Source organism: Triticum urartu, chromosome 3, assembly GCF_003073215.2.
Source record: "Triticum urartu cultivar G1812 chromosome 3, Tu2.1, whole genome shotgun sequence".
In the NCBI taxonomy this organism is placed as follows: Eukaryota; Viridiplantae; Streptophyta; class Magnoliopsida; order Poales; family Poaceae; genus Triticum; species Triticum urartu.
This window is the reverse complement of record NC_053024.1, coordinates 696,091,915-696,118,194: the sequence shown is the minus strand read 5'-3', so window position 1 is coordinate 696,118,194 and position 26,280 is coordinate 696,091,915. Positions and strand designations below refer to the sequence as shown.

At 46.8% G+C, this 26,280-nt stretch overlaps 1 protein-coding gene and 1 pseudogene across 4 annotated transcripts; both read right to left on the bottom strand.

The window, feature by feature from the left end:
- Nucleotides 1-2,064: 2,064 nt before the first annotated feature.
- On the bottom strand, nucleotides 2,065-5,198 carry LOC125547201 (annotated as a pseudogene).
- Nucleotides 5,199-9,781: 4,583 nt separating this feature from the next.
- LOC125545972 (putative disease resistance protein RGA1) lies at nucleotides 9,782-25,985 on the bottom strand. Of its 4 annotated transcripts, none has more exons than XM_048710047.1 (7): nucleotides 25,601-25,985; nucleotides 14,971-16,140; nucleotides 11,789-14,552; nucleotides 11,582-11,701; nucleotides 10,745-11,201; nucleotides 10,376-10,623; nucleotides 9,782-10,218 (listed from the first exon to the last, which is right to left on the bottom strand). In XM_048710047.1, exons 1-3 carry the CDS (start codon nucleotides 25,904-25,906, stop codon nucleotides 11,805-11,807), a joined length of 4,224 nt encoding a protein of 1,407 aa, XP_048566004.1. In that variant the 5' UTR covers nucleotides 25,907-25,985; the 3' UTR covers nucleotides 9,782-10,218; nucleotides 10,376-10,623; nucleotides 10,745-11,201; nucleotides 11,582-11,701; nucleotides 11,789-11,804. The 4 variants fall into 4 exon arrangements, with proteins under 4 accessions (XP_048566004.1, XP_048566002.1, XP_048566003.1 ...); XM_048710045.1 differs by having other exon boundaries at nucleotides 10,376-10,613; XM_048710046.1 differs by having other exon boundaries at nucleotides 10,376-11,201; nucleotides 11,582-11,708.
- Nucleotides 25,986-26,280: the final 295 nt, after the last annotated feature.

Below are 26,280 nucleotides of genomic sequence, written 5' to 3'. Positions count from 1 at the left end.
GGCCTTGTTAGTTACTGCGGCTAGGCTGTGTTAATTGTTGGTGTTTAATCTAGCTAGCATGTTTGTACCATCAGGATTGCATCAAATTACAGCTAGCTAGCATGTTTGAAATCTGAATTTTTTTGCTTGGTATGCTGCTGGTCTGAATCTACTTACACGCTTGACTGAATTTAACTTGGTGCTATTGCTGTCAGATCCTAGTACTCAATCACCTGGACATTGCTGCATTGTTTTCCAATTAGTTTGCTTGCTTCCTTGTTGCCACAAAAAAATCTGAATCTTTTGTGTGTGTAATTCAGTTTTATCGTTATGTATGCAATCTGATCTAGACTTTCGATTTTGACTTACAGTTGCATCTAGATTAGAACTATGTATGTGCTTTCAGAGAACATGCCTTTCTCTTTTAGGGAGTTCAACATTTTAGCATTGGTCAACTCCTCTTCTTTGCTTACAACCAGCATCACAGGAACCATATGTGTACACTCACATGTTCCTTAATTAGCACTTGGTCTATTTGTCAAGGAGTTCAAGATGCTCCAAAATACCTTTTTGCTTTGTTTTGTTGATTTTCATATTACCTCATGATCAAGTCCTACATACTCATACTTTGTATCTACTAAATCATCACAGGGGCTATTTGTGTCCAGTTTAAATACCTACTCTGTACCTAGTGAAAAAACTATGTTATGATTGTATACCCTGTACCCTTTGTTGTGGGCTATGTTGTTATATTCCTGCATGTCCATTCCAGACATTGTTGTATTGCTCATACCCTTGTATATGAGCTCTACCAAACACTAGTACTATAATGAGCAGACAAACAACGTTTTTTCTTGTGTAACTTGTATATTCATGAGGATTATTATTGGGACATAACATGACCAACCCTGGCCTTTTTGGCTAATGTATCAACTATGAAATTACTAGCCTTTTTGGCTGGTATAATTTTTTTTGCTTCTGGGCAGCAAGTATGCCGACGACATTGCCCTCGGCATAGCTTGACTATGCTGATGGCTTTGCTGTCCGCATAGACATGCAACCAGATCTCGCATGCCATGACACGTGGCAGCATCTATGCCGACGGCCTGGCCGTCGGCATACCTCTGCCACGCGGTGGCCCGTGATTCGTCAGCGCTTTTGACGGCGCCGTCTGTTGCCGTCAAGTGAAAATTCCTGCCGACGGCCGTACGGAAGCCGTCGGCATAGGTCCCTATGCCGACGGCTAAACTATGCCGACGGTCTGACAGACTACGCTGACGTGATCTATGCCGACGGGGGTATGCCGACGGCCGCCGTCAGCATAGATCTAAGCCGACGGCAATCGGCCTATGCCGACGGCCCGTGGCCATCGGCATAGGTGGCAAATCCGGTAGTGCTCCGACTCCCCATAGCTTTGGCTACAAGGTCAAGCCCGATAGGAAAGCCCCAGATTCACATTACAAAGAACTCTAGTCTCTAGATTGCCTGGAATACACCACCGTCAGGCTTTACTCACACCGCCATACAAAAACATAACTCGTTTCTTTGAAATCCAGATAACTTCGCACTTTATATTTGCTTTAGCTCTCGCGTCTTCACAAGTCACCCCAGCTCTGCATCAAACATTAAGTTATACCCTCCTGTATGCATGTAAAAACATGTACCAAGAGAATCCAATGGTCCATATTAGAGATTAGAGAATATCGTGGTAATACGATATCTACTCATTGGTAAAGCATAACTCATATAATTCGACAGAGCACACAGATGAAGTATGAACAGACACCAAAGGATACATCCTTTGAAATGATTCTGAGGGCATCATGAACATGAATATTGCAAATAAAGACGTAAGTAACTAAGAGTAATGCATATTTACTCTTGGGAGTTTCATACCTCTAGTTCTTCAGGTTCATAGATGTAACGAGACTTCCGGGATGTGAGAAATAAGGCCTGCATCCTCCCCTTGGCACCTCTCGACCAAAATCGGACAGCCCCAAATGCAGAGTTCCTTCAAGGCGGTAAGATGTTGTATGCTTTCACGCAAAGACGTCAGGTTGCAGCAACGGATGATGTTTAATTCTTCTAAGGAAATGAGTTCTTGTAGCCATTCTGGCAGTACATGTAGGCCTTGGCAGTCCTTCAACCATAGCAATCTGAGAGAGGTAAGGCTTTTCATGCTTTCAGGCAAAGAAGTCAGGTTGGGGCAATCGATGATGTGAAATTTTTGCAGGGAAATCATCTGTCCTAGGCACTCTGGCAACATAGCTAGGCCTTGGCACTCCTTTATATAAAGCTCTGGTAGAGAAGTAAGGCCCTTCATGCTTTCAGGCAAAGTTGTCAGGTTGGGACAATTGATGATGGAAATATCTTGCAGGGTAATGAGCTGCCCTAGGCATTCTGGCAACATAGCTAGGCCTTGGCACTCCTTTATATAAAGCTTTGCTAGAGAAGAAAGGCTTTTCATGCTTTCAGGCAAAGAAATCAGGTTGGGGCAATCGATGATGTGAATTTTTTGCAGGGAAATCATCTGTCCTAGGCATTCTGGCAACATAGCTAGGCCTTGGCACTCCTTTATATAAAGCCTTGTTAGAGAAGTAAGGCCCTTCATGCTTTCAGGCAAAGTTGTCAGGTTGGGACAATTGATGATGGAAATATCTTGCAGGGTAATGAGCTGCCCTAGGCATTCTGGCAACATAGCTAGGCCTTGGCACTCCTTTATATAAAGCTTTGTTAGAGAAGAAAGGTCCTTCATGCTTTCAGGCAAAGATGTCAGATTGGGGCAATCAATGATCTGAAATTTTTGTAGGGAAGTGAGCTGCCCTATCCATTCTGGCAATATTTCCCAACCTTTGCACCTCTTCAGCAATAGGACTTTCAGAGCAGTTTGGTTCTTCATGCTTTCTGGAAAAGATGTTATCTTGGGACAATCCTCGATGAAAACGCGTTGCAGGGAAATGAGGCACCCCAACCATTTCGGTAGTGACTCCAATTCCTTTAGTGACTTCAAAACTAGGTTTTTTAGAGAGGTGAAGCATCTAATGTCCTCTGGCAATGCCCTCAAGCTGTTGCAAGACTCAACTTGAAATGATTCAAGGGTAGGGAAGTGATGAAGTCTATCCCAATTGTCTAGAGAAAAACTGCAATTATTTATTGCCATCTTAAAAGAAAGAGCAGAAGATGAAAGCTTCCCAAATCCTCCTTCTGAAATAATCTCATCAATGTTTTCCAAGGGCCAAAACATACTTCTTGGTGGATATGGTAGAAACTTCAATTTCGGGCAGTTCGATACAGACAAATAGTGCAAATTCGGAATTAGGAACTCTTCATTATCTTCACCTGACCTTGTTGTCCACAATTCAGCCAAGTTCTCCATCGACTTCAACACTATCAATCTTAATTTTACACAGGGTCTGCCCTGCCCAAAGAATTCATTGCCTATTTTCCTGACGTTGGGAATGTTTTCCATAGATATGCTTCTTAAATTTGGCAGCTGCCCAAATGGAGGAAGAGTATCACATGTTCCCAAATCACAAAGGTGGAGGTTGGTGAGAGAAGGGAGGTAGGAAGAGATGTCAGACATCCATTCAGGGAAATCCTTGCTCATATACCCCTCTAGAAAAAATATTCAAGAGTCCTGGGAGGTGTGAGCTTCTCCAACACACACTTACCCTCGCCCCTAGTGGTCCCCAGGAAAGAGTTAGTTGCCTCAGATCTCATTTATCACGCAACTTTGCTCTCTCTGCGTCTTCTGGATGCATGACATTCTGAAGCTGTTCAATATCCAACTCATAGCAAGTCAAATCTGCAAGTTCCACTATACTGCTGCATCCTTTATTTTCTATCCGATGTACATCATGCTCTATTATTCCTGGAAAAACAAGATGCTCTTTAATTTTCTGAACGCTGTCCATCATTGTAGAATTTCCTACTACGGTCTCAAACCGAGTGAGACTTGTCATGTCAACAATGCTATCCGGCAATTCACTAAGAGACATGCTACAAGAGATGTCCAATGAGTGAAGCTTAAGGCCACCAAACAAGGATGGGAGCTTACCAAGCCTCATACAATAAGACAAGTTGAGACACCTCAGCTTGGACAACTTGCAGAATGACTCTGGCAGTATTTGCAGCTTGCAACAACTTGTTAGGTTTAAGGAATCAAGCTCAAAAAGGTTACCAAAACATTCAGGAAGTTCCCTGAGCTCATGGTAGTCCGAAAGATCTAAGGATTTCAAATGAACAAGTTGGCAAAATGATTCTGGCAGCAATGAAACTTTGTAGCACTCAGAAAGGCTCAAGAACCCACGCCTTTGAAGATTGCCAAAATCTTTTGGCAGGTTTTCTAGCTCATGGCAATTTGATAGGTTCATAAGCTCTAAAGACTGAAGTCTAAGATTATTTGGTAGTTTGGTTATCTTGGAACAACCTGACAAGTTTAGGAATATGAGTTTCGAAAGGGTGCCAAATTTATCAGGCAGTTTTTTAATGGCATGACACTCGGACATGTCTAGGTGTCGTAAACAAGTCAGCTCGTATATGGACTCAGGCAACTCCTAAAGCATGGAACACCCCAATAGGTTGAGGAAAGAAAGTTTTAGGAGCTTCCCTAGTGATAGGGGGAGCTCGGTAAGGGTTACATTATCAGATAGGTCCAAATAGCAAAGCTTGTTGAGGCTATGGATAGTGTCAGGCAATGTTTCAAGTGTGCATTTGGATAGAATTAAAGTTTGCATGTGTTTTAGTGTGTGGAAAGACTTTGGAAGTGATGTAATTGGAAATGATGTGGCATCAAGATACCTAAGTAGCTTCAATTTATGAATGGACGGTGGCAGTACCACGTTGCTTGAAGTGGATTGCCCCTCAACTGAACTTCCATGAAGGTCTAAGTTGCTTGAAGTAGATTGCCTTCCAGCTGAATGTCCACTTAAGTCCAGCACACGTATATACTTGGATCGACAAAATGCCATTTTGGGAAGTTGCAATTTGCCTGAATACCTAAAATGGAGGGTTCTAGCTATGGTTGGCAGGTCTTTGAAAACTTTGGTTTGATTCTGGTAGTTGATCAATCGCGCATGTTGGCAATAGCGAGCTCTATTCCAGTCCCTTGGTTTAGTAGCATCAACGTCCAAAACAAGGAACTCTTTGGAAGTAATTCTTGATGCAAGATCATGCACCAAATCATGCATGGTGAGCTTCTGAGAAGTTGTGGCATGCATTGGACCTAGATCAACCTAGAAAAGTAAATGCTATCAAAAATATATAGTATTGTAAGCTAAAATGTAGAATGTAACGCCCTGGACACATCCGCCGGTGGTCATTACTCCTGGCAGGATCTAGACTGGCCCCACAAATCAATACTAGTCTTTTCTGCGCACTTTGTCCTCACTCGTGCGCACCCGGGAGGAACTTCCCGGTCGGTCACCCATCCTAAAACTACTCCAAGCTGAGCACCGAATGGGCTCCCGGAAAAGAAGGAATTCCTTATTGATATGAGTAGTTTATCATCCCTAATAAGCCAGGCTAGCACATACACCCCCACTCAGAGAAACCGACATCCTCGTCGGGCCACATGAACGTTCCCTCTTGGCACAAACGTCCGTGCTTCCAGTCCGGAACATGTGCCATGTCATGTGCCACGATGGGTCACAAACGTCATGCACAACATGACCACGCACCTGTCCGCAAACATCCGTGTAACCGCGAGGGTCGGCTCTGATACCAACTTGTAACGCCCCGGACACACCCGCTGGTGGTCGTTACTCTTGGCGGGATCTAGACTGGCCCCACAAATCAATACTAGTCTTTTCTGCGCACTTTGTCCTCACTCGTGCGCACCCGGGAGCAACTTCTCGGTCGGTCACCCATCCTGAAACTACTCCAAGCTGAGCACGCTTAACTTTGGAGTTCTGTCCGAATGGGCTCCCGGAAAAGAAGGAATTCCTTACTAATATAAGTAGTCTATCATCCCTAATAAGCCAGGCTAGCACATAGAATCCTTTGAACAAATTAGGAATAGTTATAAAGTGATTGGTCACTATATATCCAATCACTATGGTTTAATATTCTTGAAATAGGTTGTTTGCACTTTTAATATAAAGGGGGAAATGAAAGAGTCGGGGAAAAAGAAGAGACAGGAGACATCTTTGCTCAAATTAATATTATATACCTCGGTAAAATAATCAACGTGATATATATAGCTAATTTCTTGGCATGTTTTGTCTACCTGTTACATATATATAGCAGGTGGAAAATACTAGCTAAATGCTACCCGAATCCTATAATTTCAAATACGACTTCATTAGAGTAAAAGTGTTTCAAATTTATGTCCTGAAAAGTAGTATTACTAAAACATAATTCAGTTCATTTACATGTCTTAAACTAAAAATTAAACATCAAACTTCAATGAAAAACCTACAATCTAAGCTGTGGAAGCATCTTGTGAGAGGACTTATCCATGCTACCTTAGGAAGTTGAGGGAATAATACTGTTTTCTAGACGGTTTGTAGTACCAGTATTTCGTATCGTTCCAGCTTAGAGAAATAATGTTGGTTTACCAAGGCCAGACCTTAGATGTCAATCTTTCAGGCTCACGGAATTTCCCTTCTTCAGTAGGGGAGAGATGCTTCCTTGTTTCAGGGTGGGATGTGACCTCTTGTATTATATCATCATTATGCAGGCGACCCACATTGCGAACAAATGAATTTAAGCGATAAAGTTGACAGTCGCGGAGTAATGTGTATGATGAACAAAACTGCACCCCAGTTGCAAAATCTAACAAATGCAGAGAATGGAAATATCAAGTGAAGAACCTGTAGCAGGCCCACTGCATTTTTTCAGTAAAGTAGATGATTAAACAAGGGAACATCTATTATATTTATATGAGTACACGTACAGTGATTCTGAGTGCACCATAAAAACAAGCATGTCATCTCTAGCTAGCACTCAGCAATACAATAGCAAAAACAATGTGTATCATACGCCTATCACGGCTATTCATTCTGTCATTCGTTGTTCCATCTGACCTTCGCCTTCGATTCCCATCACGACTCAGTCTGACTGCTGTTGCCAAACAGACTAACAGTTTTGCCGTTCCACCTGTGATAAGAAGAAAGCTCAGAAATCTAAACTGGAGCTGCACCAATACGTGAGCAAAAGAGAGAAAGGGGTTACCCACCTGTACAAGCGCAGAGAATGTTGTTACAACGTCGATGAGTTATACAGTCTCTGTCTCTGTTTTATCAGCTTTTGATGAGAATGTGTCGACGATTTCACCTGCTCTTTCCATACAAACCAACATACAGAAAAGTAGGCGGTTTCAATCCTGCAAAATCGTATCGATGGGTGCTAAGAGCATCTCCAGCCGCGCCCCCAACAGGTCCTCCTCAGGCGTTTTTGCCGCGCCGGTGCCGAAAAAACGGCCCAGTCGCGCCCCCAGGACGCCGAAAAACGCCGGCTCGGGCCTTTTTTCCGTCCGGCGGTCACAGGCCGAACACGGCGCACTGGGGGGCAGTTGGGGGCTCCGGCGCAAGGGAAAAGTGCGGCTGGCCCACGCCGTCAGGGGAAAAGTCAAGGTTTTCTTCCCTGAGTCGCCTCCCACCCCCCGCGCCCTCGTCCGCCAGTAGCTTTATCCCGGCGCCGCCCGCCGCCTTTCACCACTAGATAGCCATTCCACGCCGGAAAAATAGCAGAGCTTTGCCGCAGCAGCCCCTCCAACAGCAGCTGGGCGTTTCCGGCCGTCGTTTCCGGCCGCGGAGGGGTAGTTTAGCGGCGGGGACACGCCCACCGGGCGCAAGGTGTTCGGCAATTTGCCTGCCTCGGCGATGGACTCGGATGACGAGGAAGCGCTTGCCGTGCTGCTGGAGGAGGAAGCCGAGGCCGACGTCCAGGAAGAAGAGCACCTCATGGTGCTCGCCGCCCTCGCCCAGCTGCTGGCGAGTAATGAAAAGCCGCGACGAGGTGGCTCGGCGTCGGGGCGGGTGAAAGCAAAGAATCGGCATCGTCTCGAAGGCTACTGCATGCTCTACTCCGACTACTTCACCGATGCTCCACTTCACGGCGAGAAAACATTTCGGCGCCGTTATCGATGAGTCGAAAGCTCTTTCTCAGGATTGTGAATTCCATCCGGGAGTTCGACAACTACTTCAAGTGCAAGATGGATTGCACCGGCGCCCTTGATTCACCTCCATCCAGAAGTGCACGACAACGATGAGGATGCTTGCATACGGAGCTCCCGGTGATTCACTCGACGACTATGGGTGCATGGCCGAGTCCACCAACATAGAGTGTTTCTACAAGTTCTGTCGGGCAGTGGTGGCAGTGTTTGGACCGCAATACTTGAGAACACCCAATGCAGAAGACACTGCTCGGATCCTAGCACAGAATGCAGCAAGAGGATTTCCTGGGATGCTTGGAAGCATCGACTGCATGCATTGGAAATGGAAGAATTTCCCATTTGCTTGGCAGGGGATGTACAAAGGCGCCAAAGGCGGTTGCAGTGTTGTACTTGAGACGGTGGCCACACATGACCTCTGGATTTGGCACTCCTTCTTTGGTATGCCAGGAACTCACAATGACATCAACGTGCTGCAGTGCTCTCATGTCTTTGCCAAGCTTGTTGAAGGTCATTCTCCTCCGGTGAACTTCGAGATCAATGGGCGGCACTACAACAAGGGGTACTATCTAGCTGATGGCATCTATCCGAGATGGTCGACATTTGTGAAGACGATCTCAAACCCTGTGCCAGGAGGTAAGAACGTCTGGTTTGCAAAGGTTCAGGAGGCTTGCAGGAAGGATGTCGAGCGGGCTCCAATCTCGATTTGCTGTTGTCCGGTACCCCGCTCAGACCTGGTCGAAAGATCAAATGTGGGAGATTATGACTTGATGTGTCATCTTGCACAACATGATCATCGAGAGCGAGCAAGAAGACCCAGTGTTTGACACTGAACCATACTACAGGTAGGGTCCTCTAGTCGAAGTTGATCACCAGCTACCAGCAACCTGGACTGCCTATCTCAGTATGTGTCAGGAGATCTGAGACCCATAGGTGCATCATCAACTGCAGCAAGATCTGATAGAGCATCTATGGAGGCTCAAGGGCGACGCCGTGCGCGGCGTGTGATGAAATATGAGTTTTTATTTGTTGAACTATATAATTTATATTGAACTATTTGTTGTTGTATTTATTTTGTTGAAGTATTTGATATTTCTGTGATGAAATATGTGATAAAAAATTTTATGTGCATAATTGAACGCCGAACAACGGCGAACCATGCCAAATATGGGCCTATTGTCGCCCATATGGGCCCTTTATTCGCTGAAATGGGGATGAAAAATGGGCCAATTTCGACGCCTGGGGGCGAGCTGAGGAAGACGACTGGGCGCGAAACCGCCCCCAGCGCCGATTGCATCGCCGGCTCGCCCCCAGGGGGCGATTTTTATGCGTCCTGGAGGGCCGAACGGCTGGAGATGCTCTAAGTAAGTTCGTATACGCAGAACAGCTAGCACTTAGTAGTTCAGTCCTGCAATCAACCTGCTTTTCAGAGGCAGTGTCCCATTCCATCTTCCCATGTTGAAACCCGTAGTGCATCGAGCTTCGCATGTTGCTCAGTATCAATGTTAGCTTCCCATGTCTGAGGAGACAAGATAAAGTTCAGGGGTCAGGACACAACTCAAAATTAGCCAGAACAAACTTTTTGTTGCTTAACAAAGCTCAGTAGATTAGAAGGTTAGCGGCATGACGAGGACAGATCAGATTACTTGCCACACGCATGCACGCTACGGTTTTTCAGAGCATAACCAGTCAAGTTCAATCGGTACTTCTACTTTTCAGAGAATGCTGAGACCATCTTTTCCACATCACCACTTGCAGATGCTACTGCTAGCAGAAATTTAACTTTCCTCTCCATGCTCTGCTATTACCGGCTTCACTCTTCAACCACATCCTACCCTCTCCAGTAATGAATAAAACTTCATCGCAATGCAGCCGCAGTTCAAGTAATTACTTCCTATTAAACCTTCAATCTTAAATCGTACTCCCTCTGTAACTTAATATAAGACATTTTTTGACACTGTCATGGACTCTAAAAACGTCCTATAAAAAGTTACAGAGGGAGTAGTACATTTCTGCAGGCTTACATGTGGAAGTTAGCAAATATGACTGGATTTTTAGAAGTACGTGGGCTTGTTTGTGCCTCCTCCACTGTGGTTGTTGCCACTGGATCAGACCTGCACTCCGCTCTACCCAAAAAAAAGCAATAGAAGAAAAAATAGAATAAGCCACCAAGGAACAGAGTGGATTCCAAAACCGTGCAGTATAATCATAATCCATGGCGGAATACATACTTGAGCAAATTACTGAACTGGCAAGGGGGCAGTAGAAGAGCAAATTACTTACAGATGAACTGGAGTTCACGGAGGTGCATCTCGATGCCCGCTGGCAATGCCACACTGTCAACATTCAGTATATGGCTGCCATGTTGCAGTTGCTACAGAAAACTCTGACTCTGAATCCTATCAAACTATCCCATTGCACTGCCAAGAGGATCTCCTCCACAAGAGTAATGCAGTCTTTCAGATAAAAGAAAAAGAATGATTGGGACTTCAGCTTCACATACACGGACTGTTCTAATCGCCTGAAATACACTTATACACCACCGTCAGGCTTAACTCACAACAGGAAAACAACTGTTGAATCATAACCAATAATGATGACAAAAGCATTACACGTTTCTCCTTATAACCTCTGGGGCAGAAAATTACTTACAGGTGAACTGGATCTAGACGCCTGCTGCTGCATCACCATAATTGCTGCTGACTCTGGAGCAGAAAATTACTTGCAGGTGACCTATATTGGTAGTTGCTGCAGAAGCCTATGACTCTGAATCCTGTCAAACTACCCCATGGTATTGGCAAGAGGAACTCCGCCGCGAGAGTGATATAGTCTATCAGATAGAAGGAACATGATGATACAGTGCAGTGTGTACAAGAGTGATACAATCTTTCAGATAAAACTTGTGACTCCAGCTTCACATACACAGAGTTCTAATCGCCTCATATGCACGACCATCAGGCTTAACTCACACCAGGAAAACCACAACCAATCATCTTGATTGCAAAAGCATTACAATTTGCAAGTTTCCTTTTGCTCTCCACGTTGCAGCCATCAATTGCAGTCTTTCCACCTTACTCTTCTCCTGCTTGCTGAGAAGTTGATCACCGCTCTGCATAAGACAAAAGAATTGTTCCCCTGTTACCCTTCTGAATGAATAGCCCAGAAGTGGCAGAGTTTTGTGGCAAACTCGGCTCAGCAACAATGCAATTGATTTTTGGCAGTCCATGTGCACAAAAATGAAAGGATCAAACTTAGAATAACTAGCTATAAACACGTACAGAAAGATTTAATGATTTATCCTTATGACAGTCTAAATGGGTTCAAAAAGAGAACTCATAAAAGCCAATATATAGAGTATGCAAATGACATACACACCAAACACAAGTGAAATATCTATGCACCTATAAATTACGAGATAATAACAAATATTGCAGAATCATGCGCAAATGGAACCATAGGGAACTAAGAGAAATGGAGGAATTTCCGTACCACCATTCACTATAACTGCTGAGATGGGATGTGAGAAATCTTGAGGGCGTCCTCTCCTTGGAGCTTCTCTACAAGATTTGGGCATCCCCAAATCTAGAGTTCCTTCAAGGCAGTAAGGTTCTGTATGCTTTCAGGCATAGATGTCAGGTCGGGGCAAAGATGTCAGTAACTAAGAGGAGCGAATATTTACTTTTGGGAGTTTCATACCTCAAGTTCTTCTTGTTCATAGATGTAATGTGACTTTCGGGATCTGGGAAATAAGGCCAGCATCTTCCCCTTGGCACCTCTCGACCAGAATTGGACAGCCCCAAATGTAGAGTTCCTTCAAGACGGTAAGGTTTTGTACGCTTTGAGGTAAAGATGTCAGGTTGGGGCAATGATGGATGGAAAGTTTTTGCAGGGTAATGAGCTGGCCAAGGCATTCTGGCAACACAGCTAGTCCTTGGCACTCCTTTATATAAAGCTTTGTTAAAGAAGAAAGGCCCTTCATGCTTTCTGGCAAAGATGTCAGGTTGGGACAATTGATGATTTCAAAAATTTGTAGGGAAGTGAGAAGCCTTATCCATTCCGGCAATATTTCCCAGCCTTTGCACCCCTGCAGGCTTAGCTCTTTCAGAGCAGTAAGGTTCTTCATGCTTTCAGGAAGAGATGTTAGCTTGGGACAATCCTTGATGAGAACGCGTTGCAGGGAAATGAGGCACCCCAACCATTTCGGTAGTGACTCCAATTCCTTCAATGACACCAAAACTAGCCTTTTTAGAGAGGTGAAGCATCTAATGACCTCCGGCAATGCCCTCAAGCCGTTGCAGGATTCAACTTGTAGTGATTCAATGGTGGGGAAATGATGAAGTCTATCCCAATTGTCTGGAGAAAAATTGCAGTTATTTATTACCATATCAAAAGGAAGCGCAGAAGATGAAAGCTTCCCAAATCCTCCTTCTGGAATAATCTCATCAATGTTTTCCAAGAACCAAATCATACTTCTTGGTGGATATGGTAGAAACTTCAATTTTGGGCAGTTCTGAACATTCAAATTGTGCAAATTTGGAATTAAGAACTCTTCATTTTCATCACCTGACCTTGTTGTCCACAATTCAGCCAAGTTCTCCATCGACTTCAATGTTATCGATCTTAATTTTATACACTTTCTGCCCTGTCCAAAGAATTCCTTGCCTATTTTCTTGACGTTGGGAATGTTTTTCACACATATGCCTCTTAAATTTGGCAGCTGCCCAAATGGAGGAAGAGTATCACATCTTCCTAAATCAAAAAGGCGGAGGTAGGTGAGAGAAGGGAGGTAGGAAGAGATGTCTGACATCCATTTAGGGAAATCCGTGCTCATATACCCCTTTAGATGGAAATAATCTAGAGTTCGGGGAGGTACCAGCTTCTCCAACACTGATTTATCCTTGCCTCCATGGGATCCCCAGCAAAGTCTTAGTTTTCTCAGATCTGACTTGTCACGCAACTTTGCTCTCTCCGCGTCTTCTGGATGCTTGACATTCTGAAGCTTTTGAACACGCAACTCATAGCAAGTCAAATCTGCAAGTTCCACTATACTGCTGCATCCTTTATTTTCTATCTGTTGCACAATATGATTTATTTTTCCTGAAATAATAAGATGCTCTTTAATTTTCTGAACACTATCCATCATGGTAGAACTTCCTGCCACGGCCTCAAATCGAGTGAGACTTGTCATGTCAGCAATGCTATCCGGCAATTTATGGAGAGACATGGTACAAGAGATGTCCAATGATTGAAGCTTAAGGCCACCAAACAAGGATGGGAGCTTATCAAGCCTCATACAATAAGACAAATTGAGACACCTCAGCTTAGACAACTTGCAGAATGATTCAGGCAGTACTTGCAGCTTACAACAACTTGTTAGGTTCAAAGAATCAAGCTCAAAAAGGTTACCAAAACATTCGGGAAGCTTCATGAGCTCATGGCAATCCGAAAGGTCTAAGGATTTCAAATGAACAAGCTGGCAAAATGATTTTGGCAGCACTGAAACCTTGTAGCACTCAGAAAGGCTCAAGAACCCAAGCCTTTGAAGATTGCCAAAATCTTTTGGCAGGTTTTGTAGCTCATGGCAATTTGATAGGTTCATATGCTCTAAAGACTGAAGTTTAAGATTATCAGGTAGTTTGGTTATCTTGGAACAACCTGACAAGTTTAGGAATATGAGTTTCAAAAGGGCACCAAATTTATCAGGCAGTTTTTTAATGGCATGACACTCGGACATGTCTAGGTGTTGTAAACAAGTCAGCTCGTATATGGACTCAGGCAACTCTTGGAGCATGGAACACCCCAATAAGTTGAGGAAAGAGAGCTTTGAGAGCTTCCCGAGTGAGTCAGGGAGCTCAGTAAGGCTGACATTACAAGATAGGTCCAAATAGGAAAGCTTGTCGAGGCAACAGATATTGTCAGCCAGTGTTTCAAGTGAGCATTTGGATAGAATTAAAGTTTGCATGTATCTTAGTGTGTGGAAAGACTTTGGAAGAGATTTAATTGGCAAGGCTGTGGCATCAAGGTACCTAAGTAGCTTTGATTTATGAATGGACGATGGCAGTACCAGGTTGCTTGAAGTGGATTGCCCCTGAACTGAACTTCCATTAACGTCTAAGTTTCCTGAAGTGTATTGCCTTCCAACTGAATGTTCACTTAAGTCCAACACACGTATATACTTGGATCGAGAAAATGCCATTTGGGGAAGCTGCAATTTGCCTGAATAACTAAAATGGAGGGATCTTGATGTGGTTGGCAGATCTTTGAAAATTTTGGTTTGATTCTGGTAGTTGATCAATCGTGCATGCCGGCAATAACTAGCTCTATTCGAGCCCCTTGGTTTGGTAGCATTGGCATCCAAAACAAGGAATTCTGTGGAAGTAATTACTGTTGCAAGATCATGCACCAAATCATGCATGGTGAGCTTCTGAGAAGTTTTGGCATGCACTGGACCTGGACCAACCTGCAAAAGTAGATATAATATACCTAATATGTTCAAAGAAGTCTACATTTTAGCTTACAATACTATTTTGATGGTAGAGCTGAGGAAAAATAAGGCACAACAGACATCTCTGCTCCAGTTAATACAATATACCTCGGTAAAAGGATCAACATTATATACATAACTAATTTCTTGGTATGTTCTGTCTACCTGTTACATAAACATAACAGGTGGAAACTACTAGCTGAATTATCCCCAAATCTTGTAGATTCAAATACGACTTCAATAAAGTAAAAGTATTTCCAATTTATATGCTGAAAAGTAGTATCACTAAAACATAATTCAATTCATTTGCATGTACTAATTACACATATTAAACATTAAACGTCAGTGAAAAACCTACAATATCTATCCAAAGCAGGTTCAGTTCAGCACTCACCGAGGATGACCTTGAAATATGAAGAAATGACATCCCAAGAAGATAGTTGATACACCTTTCACCATCATCATGTGACTGAATGTATCCGAGAGCGGTCCATTGCTGGATTAGATGGCGTTGGTCCATCACAAAACCCTTGGGGAAGACTGCCAAATATGTGAAACACATTTTAAACTCAAGCTTCATGTAGCTATAACTAAGCATTAGACACTCTAATGTCTTGTTTTGCTGTTCTTCTCTCAAACCCAAGCCAACTTTGGTGTCTCTTATATTTTCCCATGCCTCAATAGTCCTTCGCTCAAACATTACTTGCGCAAGAGCATTTGCCACGAGCGGTAATCCCACACACTTTGCTGCAATTTCTCTTCCAATAACTTGCAAGTCACTTTGGTCATCATCAGGTCCAAGTGCCCTTCGCTTCATTACTTCCCAGCAGTCACCAGGTGATAAAACATCCAAACTGATTTGGTCAGACTCAGCCACAGGGCAGATTTTATGTTCCTTTGCAAGAAAACCAGTACTTAGTGCTTTTACTACCCTTTGGCTTCGCGTAGTTACTATAATCCTGCTACCCTTGCAGCCATATTGCAACATCCGCTTCAACTCTTCCAGGTTATCTCCATCTTCTTCCCAGAGATCATCTAGAACAATCAAGTATCTTGTGGTAGAAAGTACCTTTTCCAGATTATCATGAATAAGCTGCAGATCACATTTGTCAAGGTTGATAGTGCTACTTAACCTTCTGATGATTCTACTCCCAATTGTTCGCAAATCAAACTGCTCAGACACGTGAACCCATATTTGGGCATCAAAGACAGTGACCCTCTTATCTGCCAAAACTGCTTCAGCCAATGTTGACTTTCCTGCACCACCAAGCCCAAGAATTGGAATGATAGAAATATCTGAATTAGCTTCACTTGTCAATAATAGGCTGATTATTTTCTCCTTCTCAATATCCCTCCCCACCATTCCAGTTTTCATGCCTTCCGTACTGCAAGCTGCAAAAGTTTCATTGTTTCTGCTCCCTTCGGCCGTTGCCTGATGACGCACGAGATTAAGTGCCTTGCCCTCCATTTCGATTTTGTCTATTTTCTCCCTCACGGTTTTCATACCGTGGGCTATGGTTGACCGTTGGAGGAGTTGATTGTTTCCAGAAAAGAACAACTTGACCTGTAAAACGAATTGGCCAACGTCATGTACCATGTTTCCTTCATATTACTATCAAGTTTCATGAAAAAATGGATCGTTGCATTATCTGTGCGACTACAAAGAAGTTCAAATGGAAATGTGTAGACGGACAAGTTGGCCATACAATAATCGCTGTATTGATGGGGTGCCGATGCATGTATATATAAGTACAGGGTAGGCCTCAACCTCAACTATACACAACTAGGAGGCGGGTCACAATACAAAATACGTGCAACACAAATATATACTCAACACCGCCTCCCCCCCCCCCCCCCCCCCCCCCCCCCCCGGCAGTCGAAGCGTCACCGGAGACACAGAGACTGGACCGAAACTCCTCGAAGACGGGAGTAGGCAATCCCTTAGTCATCACATCAGTAAACTGTTGCGACATCGGAACATGGAGAACCCGAACACGGCCAAGGGCAACCTGCTCTCGCACGAAGTGAATATAAAGCTCAATATGCTTCGTACGTCGATGGTGCACCGGGTTGGCGAAGAGGTAGACCGTGCTGGCATTGTGAATGTCACAAAGCAACTCCTGGAGCAGCTGACGGATCCAAGAGCACTCGACCACGGCGTTAGCCACGACCCGATACTCTGCCTCGGCACTGGAGCGGGAGACCGTGGGCTGCCGCTTCGATGACCAATAGATCAACGAGGGCCCAAGGTAGATGCAATAGCCGGACGTGGAGCGCCGGGTGTCGGGGAAGCCTGCCCAGTCGGCATTGAAGGAAATATGCCTTAGAGGCAATAATAAAGTTGATGTTTATATTTCCTTATATCATGATAAATGTTTATTATTCATGATAGAATTGTATTAACCGGAAACTTAGTACATGTGTGAATATATAGACAAACAGAGTGTCCCTACTATGTCTCTACTTGACTAGCTCGTTAATTAAAGATGGTTAAGTTTCCTAACCATAGACATGTGTTGTCATTTGATGAACGGGATCACATCATTAGAGAATGATGTGATGGACAAGACCCATCCGTTAGCTTAGCATATATGATCGTTTAGTTTTATTGATATTGCTTTCTTCATGACTTATACATGTTCCTCTGACTATGAGATTATGCAACTCCCGAATACCGGAGGAACACCTTGTGTGCTATCAAACGTCAGAACATAACTGGGTGATATAAAGATGCTCTACAGGTGTCTCCGATGGTGTTTGTTGAGTTGGCATAGATCGAGATTAGGATTTGTCACTCCGTGTTTCGGAGAGGTATCTCTGGGCCCTCTAGGTAATGCTCATCACTACAAGTCTTGCAAGCAATGTGACTAATGAGTTAGTTACGGGATGATGCATTATGGAACGAGTAAAGAGACTTGCCGGTAATGAGATTGAACTAGGTATGATGATACCGACGATCGAATCTCGGGCAAGTAATATACCGATGACAAAGGGAACAACTTATGTTGTTTTGTGGTTTGACTGATAAAGATCTTCGTAGAATATGTAGGAGCCAATATGAGCATCCAGGTTTCTCTATTGGTTATTGACCGGAGATGTGTCTCGGTCATGTCTACATAGTTCTCGAACCCGTAGGGTCCGCACGCTTAACGTTCGATGACGATTTGTATTTTGAGTTATGTGTTTTGATGAACCGAAGTTTGTTCGGAGTCCCGGATGATATCACGGACATGACGAGGAGTCTCGAAATGGTCGAGACATAAAAGATTGATATATTGGAAAGTTATGTTTGGACACTGGAATGGTTTCGGAAAGGTTCGGGCATTTTCCGGAGTACCGAGGGTTACCGGAACCCCCCCCCCCAGGGAGTTAATGGGCCTTCATGGGCCCTAGTGGAGAGAGGAGGCGGTAGCCAGGTGGTGGCGCCCCCCTTTCCTTCTCTTCTCCTCCTCCTTCCATCCTTCTCCTAGTGGGAATAGGAAAGGGGGGAGTCGAATCCTACTTGGACTGGGAGTCCAAGTAGGACTCCCCCAATGGTGCGCCCCCTTGGGCCGGCCACCTCTCCCCCCTTTATATACATGGGAGCGGGGCATCACAAAGGCACACCAAGTCTTCTCTTAGCCGTGTGCGGTGCCCCCCTCCACAGTTACACACCTCGGTCATATCGTCGTAGTGCTTAGGCGAAGCCCTGCGCCGGTAACTTCATCATCACCATCGCCACGCCATCTTGCTTACGGAACTCTCCCTCGTCCTCAACTAGATCAAGAGATCGAGGGACGTCATCGAGCTGAACGTGTGCTGAACGCGGAGGTGCCTTACGTTCGGTGCTTGGATCGGTTGGATCACGAAGACATTCAACTACATCAACCGCCTTACTAAACGCTTCCGCTTTCGGTCTACAAGGGTACGTAGACACACTCTCCCCTCTCGTTGCTATGCATCTCCTAGATAGATCTTGCGTGATCGTAGGAATTTTTTTGAAATACTGCGTTCCCCAACAGGCATCCGAGTAGGAAACGAGGTCGGTGGGTCCCAAAGACATGCTGCTGCGTATGTAACAGAGAATACGCTTCATCAGGGTCCAATGAGAGTCACGCGAGGCATGCATGTGGGGGCACACCTGCTGGACAACGTACTACAGGTTGGGTCGAGTGAGCGCTGCATCGGATGCGAGAGACCCCTCCAGAGCAGAGACCTTCGCCTTCATGTCGACGGGGGTGGGCGCCGGCTTGCAATTAAGCATGCCGGAATGCTCCAAAATCTCGTGGGCGTACTTCTGCTGATGCAGAAAGAAACCGTAAGCCCGTTGGACCACCTCAATGCTGAGGAGGTAGTGCAGAGGCCCCAAGTCCTTGAGGGCGAACTCATCACGAAGACGAGCTGTCAGCCGCTGAAGGAGCTCGGGGGCGGAAGCCGTGAGGATGATGTCGTCGAGGTAGAACAGCAGATATGCAGTGTCAGCTCCGTGATGATACACAAAGAGTGAGGCATCGGAGCGAGTAGACCGAAAGCCCAGAGACTGCAGGAAGGTTGCGATACACTGGTACCAGGCTCGAGGCGCCTGCTTAAACCCGTTGAGCGAATGGGAGAGCAAGCACACGAAGTCCAGATGCTCGGCATCGATGAAGCCAGTGGGCTGCTCCCATAACACCTGCTCGGCAAGATGACCGTGCTAGAAGGCGTTGGAGACATCGAACTAAAGTACAGGCCAGGCTCACGAGACCGCCAACTGGAGCATGGAGCGGATCGTTCCCGGTTTAACAACCGTGGCGAAGGTGTCGGTGAAGTCCACGCCTGCGCGCTGCCAAAATCCATGAACCACCCACCAAGCCTTGTAGCACTCGAGAGAACCATCCGGGCAGGTCTTGTGGCGAACACCCACTTTCCAGTGATGATGTTGGCAGGAGGGGGTCGCGGAACAAGCTGCCACGTGCGGTTGTGTTGTAGGGCGTCGAACTCCTCCTGCATGGCGGTGAACCTGTGGGGATCCCGAAGGGCGGCGCGAGCGGAGGAGGGAATGGGTGATGGCGTCGACGTCGAGGCGGCGCACACATACTCGTCGGAAGAGTAGCGTGTGCTCGGCTGAAGCACACCGGCCCGAGCGCGGGTCGTCACGCCGAGAGACGGGGCCGCGGCGGCATGGGCCGCCGCGGCACCAGAGGCGGCATCCGAGACGGCGGCAGCGGTGGCGACGGGCGAGGGGGAAGTCGAGCCCATTGCCGGGATGGCAGGCGGGGTGCCCGCCGGCTCAACCTCGTAGGAGGGAGACGGGGACCCGGGGGCCCGGTCAGACTCTACCTCGAGGGAGGGAGTTGAAAAACCGAGCGGCGGTGGCAGAAGGCGCCTTGCGGTAGGGGTCTCCGGGGGGCGCCACCGCGCATCGCTCCAAGCAGGGGGCACGGGGGTCGACGATGAAGGAGCCGACGCTGGAGAAATCTGAAAAACGGGAACACCGTCTCGACAAAATACACGATGAGTGACAGGATCATAGCACCGGTAATCTTTGGTGCGAGTTTGTGTGGCGTGGTGGACGCGATGCTGATACGTCTCCAACGTATCTATAATTTTTGATTGTTCCATGCTATTATATTATCTGTTTTGAATGTTTTATATGCATTAATATGTTATTTTATATTAGTTTTGGGACTAACCTTGATACGTCTCCAAACGGAATAAAACCTTCGCGATGATTTTTCTTGGACCAGAAGACACCGAGTAGACTTGGAGTTCAAGTCAGTGGAGCCACGAGCCGGCCACGAGGGTGGAGGGCACGCCCAGGGGGTAGGGCGCACCACCCTGTCTCGTGGGCCCCCCATGACTCCCCTGAACTAATTCTTTCGCCTATATATTCACATATATTCCCAAACCAGCAAAAGTATCCACAAAAACACTTTTCCACCGCCGCAACCTTCTGCACCCGTGATATCCCATCTAGGAGCCTTTTCTGGCATCCTGCCGGAGGGGGATTCGATCACGAAAGGCTTCTACATCAACTCTATTGCCCTTCCGATGAAGCGTGAGTAGTTTACCAGAGACCTACGGGTCCATAGCTAGTAGCTAGATGACTTCTTCTCTCTCTTTGATTCTCAATACCATGTTCTCCTCGATGTTCTTGGAGACCTATCCGATGTAATCTTCTTTTGCGGTCTGTTTGTCGAGATCCAATGAATTGTGGATATATGATCAGCTTATCTATGAATATTATTTGAATCTTCTCTGAATTCTTTTATCCATGATTTGATATCTTTGTAATTCTCTTCGAACTATCGGTTTGGTTTGGCCAACTAGATTGGTTTTTCTTGAAATGGGAGAAGTGCTTAGCTTTGAGTTTAATCTTGTGATGTCCTTTCCTAGTGACAGTAGGGGCAGCAAGGCACGTATTGTATTGTTACCATCGAAGATAAAAAGATGGGGGTTTCATCATATTGCTTGATTTAATTCCTCTACATCATGTCATCTTACTTAATCTATTCCTCTACATCATGTCATCATGTCGGTCGATGTGTGGAGTAATAGTAGTAGATGCAGAATCATTTTGGTCTACTTGACATGGACGTGATGTCTATATTTCATAATCATTGCCATAGATATCATCATAACTTTGCGCTTTTCTATCAATTGCTCTACAGTAATTTGTTCACCCACCGTATTATTTGCTATCTTGAGAGAAGCCTCTAGTGAAACCTATGGCCCCCGAGTCTATTTTCCATCATATAAGTTTCCGATCTACTATTTTGCAATCTTTTACTTTCCGATCTATAAACCAAAAATACCAAAAATATTTACTTTACCTTTTGTTCAGTTTCATCTATCTCTATCAGATCTCACTTTTGCAAGTAACAGTGAAGGGATTGACAGGTATTGGTGATTTGTGTGTTGTCTCCTACTGGATTGATACATTGGTTCTCTAACTGAGGGAAATACTTATCTCTACTTTGCAGCATCACCCTTTCCTCTTCAAGGGAAAAACCAACGCAAGCTCAAGAGTAGCAGTGGCGAGAGCATCGGGCCAAAACCGAGTGGGCGCGTTAGAGTGAAAGAGTAACATGCGAACACAGTCATTAAGAGTGTGGAGGATACGCTCGGCACGACCGTTCTACTAGGATGTGTATGGACAAATCAGACGGAAGATGGTGTCGTGAGAGGCGAGAAGTGTGCGGAGAGCGACGTTGTCAAAATCTTTTCCGTTATCAGTCTGGAGTGCAAGTATGGGCGACCGAACTGGGTGGTGACATAGGAGTAAAAGGCAGTGAGTGTGGCTAAAGCATCGGATTTACGATAAAGAGGAAAAGTCCACACATAATGAGAATAATCATCTAAAATCACCAAGTAGTATAAATAGCCCGTGTTACTCGCAACAGGAGACATCCAAACATCACTATGAAGTAATTAAAACGGAAAAGTGAAAACTATAGTGGACGCACTAATGGGAAGACGAACGTGCTTGCCTAAACGACAAGCCTCACAAGTATGTTGGTTGAGCTTATTACATAAGAAAGAAAAACTCCTAAGAATCTGACGCAAAACAGCGGGGTTGGGGGTGGCCCAAGAGAGCATGCCAAAGATCGATGCTGGAGGCAAGGGTGACAGGTGTGGTAGTGGAAGCGTCGGCGTGCACGGGATAGAGCTCAGTGGGGTTGTCACATCGGTGGAGTACCATCCTGGTACGGGCGTGCTTCATAGAAAAACCAACACTGTAAAATGCAACAGTAAGTGGATTCTCACGATTAAGACGATGAACGGAAACAAAGCTAGTGACTAAGTCAGGTGAAACAATGACATTAGATATAGTGATGGGTGTGGAACTAGAAGGAAAACTAATAGTACCGACATGAGTGATAGGTAAAGAAGAACAATTGCCAACGGTGATACGAGTGGGTGTGTTAACTGGAGTAGAAGAGGATAGGTTACCGGGATGAGCTGTCATGTGCGCAGTAGCACCTGAATCCATGTACTAGTCGCCACCATCGCCATAGTTACTCGGCGATGGCGCAGAGTGCAGGGCGGCCAGGAGGGCGGGGTCCCACGGTGCAGGTACCGGCGGCGGCGGCTGGCCTCCGTAGGGCAGTGCCTGGGCGGGCGCGCCATAGCCACTGAGGGGTGGCGGCGCGAGGGGAGTACCGTAGGGCTGGTAAGGGGAGCCGAAGAACGCCTGGTGGCCCGCGGGACGAGGACCAAGAAGACCCGGTGCAGGGGCTCGTGGGACGGGCATGTGATAGGCGTGGACGACCACCGTCCACGGTTTCTTCTCGGCGGCCCACGGCGGAGGGGGGCTGCTGGTAGCGCCCCCCCCCCTCCGTGCCCTGTGCCTACTGCTGCTGGCGGCGGCCCCCGCCACCTTGCGGCTGCTGGGGAGGCGCGGTGGGCGTGGGCGCAGGTGGTGCGGGTGGACAAGACACGGCCGGTGGAGCAGGGCCCCCGCAGGTGGTGCCGGCGGCAAGGGCGGTGTGCTGGACCCGCTGCTTCAGCTTCGTCATCCGGCGCTCCTCAAGCATGAGGTACGCGACGATGCGCTCGAAAGTGGGCTGCGGCAACACGGTGAGGTTGGACGCCACATTGCCGAAGTCCTCGTTGAGATTGGTGGTGAGGGTGCTCAGGATGAGGTCATCGGAGACCTTGGTGCTGATGTCACGAAGCTCGTCGGCGAGCATCTTGAGCTTCATGCAGTACTCATCTATGGTGGAGTTGTCCTGGTGATAGCCGAAGAACTCCTGCTGCGAGAAAACAAGGCGCTGGAGTTTGTTGTCGGTGAAGAGCGCTTGATCTTGGTCCACACGGCACAGGCTTCGTCGTCCTCAGCAAGTACCGTGTGGAAGATGTCCTTCGAGACGGTTTGGTAGTGGCCTCAATGGCGGACCACTCGCCGTCCACGGAACTGTCGATGTGCTTGGTGAGATAGTACTCGCGAAAGATGAGGTTGAAGTAGGTCTTCCACGCGTACTATGACGTGCTGGAGCTATCGAGGCGGATGGGGACCCGGGCCTCAATGTTGAGGTCACGGATGGCGGTGGCGGAGGGCTCGGGGCCAGCGAAGGGGTTCGACGAGCGGCTCGTGAAGGAGCCCGGGGAGGAGTCCATGGGTGCGGCGGCGGCGGTGAAGGGCGGCGACAAGTAGGGTTAGGGTTCTGGTGGTGGTGGAGGCAGCGGCGGCTGCGGGGGGAAGGTATGGCAGTGGCGGCACGGAGGAGAAGCGGCGCGGGCGGCGGCTGCGCGAGAGGAATGCGCGCGGTGGCGGCGATCGGCGCGGCAGGGGAGGCAGAAGCGGGCGGCACAAGGCGGCGGTGGCGCGACAGGAGAAGGGGAAGGGCGCGGCGGCGGGGTTGTGCGGCCGTGGTTGGGGGCGGCGGCAGCGGCTCACGCGAGGGGAGGCGCGGTGGTGGCAGCAAACCCTAGGGGAGGACCGAACAAGATGATACTATGTAAACGGACAAGTTGGCAATAGTAATCGTTGTATTGATGGGTGCCGGTACACGCATATATAAGTACAAAGTAGGTCTCAAACTCAACTATACACAACTAAAAGATGGGCCACAATACAAAATACATGCAACACAAATATATACTCAACAAAATGCCTAAAATAGAACTTTATATCTACATGAAAAAATGGATCCGCGTCGCCTCACGCGGCTGGAACTTCCATGAAAATGGATCATTCACGCGTGCCCTCCTCCGGCCTCACGCCGCTGGTACTGCTTCCCCACGTCCTATGCCGGCAAGTCCACCGCCGCCCTATCTTTCCGCTCGCTACGACGTGATACCGGCACGCTCACCACCACCCTCGGTTTCCTCCGTGGAGCCTGGCCGGCCTCGCATCGCCTCTCCGCCTCGGACGCCTCCATCTCGAGACCCGGTGAGGGAAGCCATCGCCTTGGTCGGCACCACCAATCTGCGCTAGTCTCGCGCCCCGGCCATCCGGTCGTGCATGACAAAGTTCGTTGTATGTTAGGACTTAGAAGATGGGCTGGCTAGACTGGGTTCGGGCCATAACGAACAGAGGCTGGACTAGATCCTCACAATTTCCATTGTTTATGGAACATTTTGTTTCCCTCATAAAAAAAGAAGTGAAAATTAATGTGATTGTGATCGCCGTACTGAAATCGGACAAGCCCCACCCGCTTCCGTGCCCTTCCTCCCCCACCGCTGGTGGTTCCCTCTTCCCAGCCCTTCCTCCCACGGCAAGGATACATGCACATATAAGAAACTACAGTTGTGAAAGCCAAGATGTTGCTGCTGAGGACGGCCGCATCGTACCCTTTCACTCCTACGCATCAGGGCAACCATCGCTAGGGTTTCTGCTCCCTCCCGCCGTGCAACCGCCGGTCTGCCTCATCTCCTTTGGCCTTAGGGCCATAAAGATGCGATGGATCCCGGTGATTGCCTGTGGGAAGGCTTCGTTTTTAGATGTTTCTTCAAGTTTTGATAGGGTATGTGTTCTGTTCTAGAAGACGACACGGCGGTGGTTTTCTGAATATAAATAAGTTTCTCCACGCCTAGCCCCCGTCTCGATAGTGCTTCTAGTAGAAAGGCGTGTGGAGATTTGTCTCTGACGAATTTCATGGGATTTATTCGGCGTTTGTCTTCGGTGGATCTGCTTGGATCCGGTCTTCGTTCGTCTACGTTCATGTGCTTATAACGCTTCTCTTCATCGGCGGCAGTTGTTGTTCTTGTGCGCTGGTCCTCTGAGGCCTTTAGCATGACGACTTCCCGACTGTTTATTACAATAAGGTTTGCCTAGCTCTGGTGATGGAGGGGCAATGACGGCGGCACGGTTTCGACTCGCTGCAATGCTTATAGTCGTCATTAAGTGGTCTAAGAATCTAGATGTAATTTTTACTTTTGGTGTTCTTTATACTACTTTGATAGTTCATGAACAGATTGGAAGGTTTTTTGGAAAAAAACCAAGATATTAAATAAAAACACAATCATGTGGAAATTGTAGAATTATTAATTCGCAAACAAAAATTACAAACAGAACTTGAGAGTTAACCTTAAGAAACAAAAAGTACTTGTGACCGGTGTACCTTTGATTGGGTTTTTTCGATGAGCATAGTAGCGTCCAGGTTGTCCAGCATGTCCTCGATGTCGTAGGCAACAGACTTGTACTTGGCCAGCCACCGCCCAACTGCTTCTCCATCCCTTTCTCCTCTGCGCAGCCTATCATCCGCATCACGCATGAGGGCATCCAGATCTTCCATCTTCTCCCTCAGGCCCTCGACGTTGTCGCAGAATCCCCACAGCAGAGCGATCTCGTCTTTGACGAGCTCGCCCAGCTTGCTGGCGACTTGGTTCCCCACGGCTCTTGCTATCAGGCCCCCAACCACGGCCATGGTGTTCACACCAAACTGAACTCTTGCTCTCTTGCACGCAAGAATGCGTTGTGTTTGTGAGGCATAGGTAGAGTGCTGGCAGTACAAGTGACTATTATACAAGATCGAGTAGTCTCAGTTACATTTTCTCTTAGTGGAACAGGGAGCCCACGCCACGTCCCTTTCATGTCTTGTTTATTGATTGATAATGATAAAATGTGTTCCTCGTTGGATGTTTTCCATCCGAAATGCCACCTTGAGATTCCACGGGGGAGCAGCGTGCGTGCCAAAGTGCGGGTAGTGGTGAATGCCCATACTACTCTGCAGTTATTAAAAATTAAAAGATACTTGCGTATCTTGCTTTCCATTTTTCTTAGGGAAAAGCCATCATTTCT

What these genes read in the sequence shown, in the direction of transcription:
- LOC125545972 (XM_048710046.1), bottom strand. Translation starts at nt 25,906, where the DNA reads ATGGCCGTGGTTGGGGGCCTGATAGCAAGAGCCGTGGGGAACCAAGTC. An exon ending in TCGAAAAAACCCAATCAAAG is followed by an intron (nt 16,141 to 25,600) that starts GTACACCGGTCA and finishes TTCGTTTTACAG; the next exon opens with GTCAAGTTGTTCTTTTCTGG. An exon ending in ATATTTCAAGGTCATCCTCG is followed by an intron (nt 14,553 to 14,970) that starts GTGAGTGCTGAA and finishes CTACTTTTGCAG; the next exon opens with GTTGGTCCAGGTCCAGTGCA.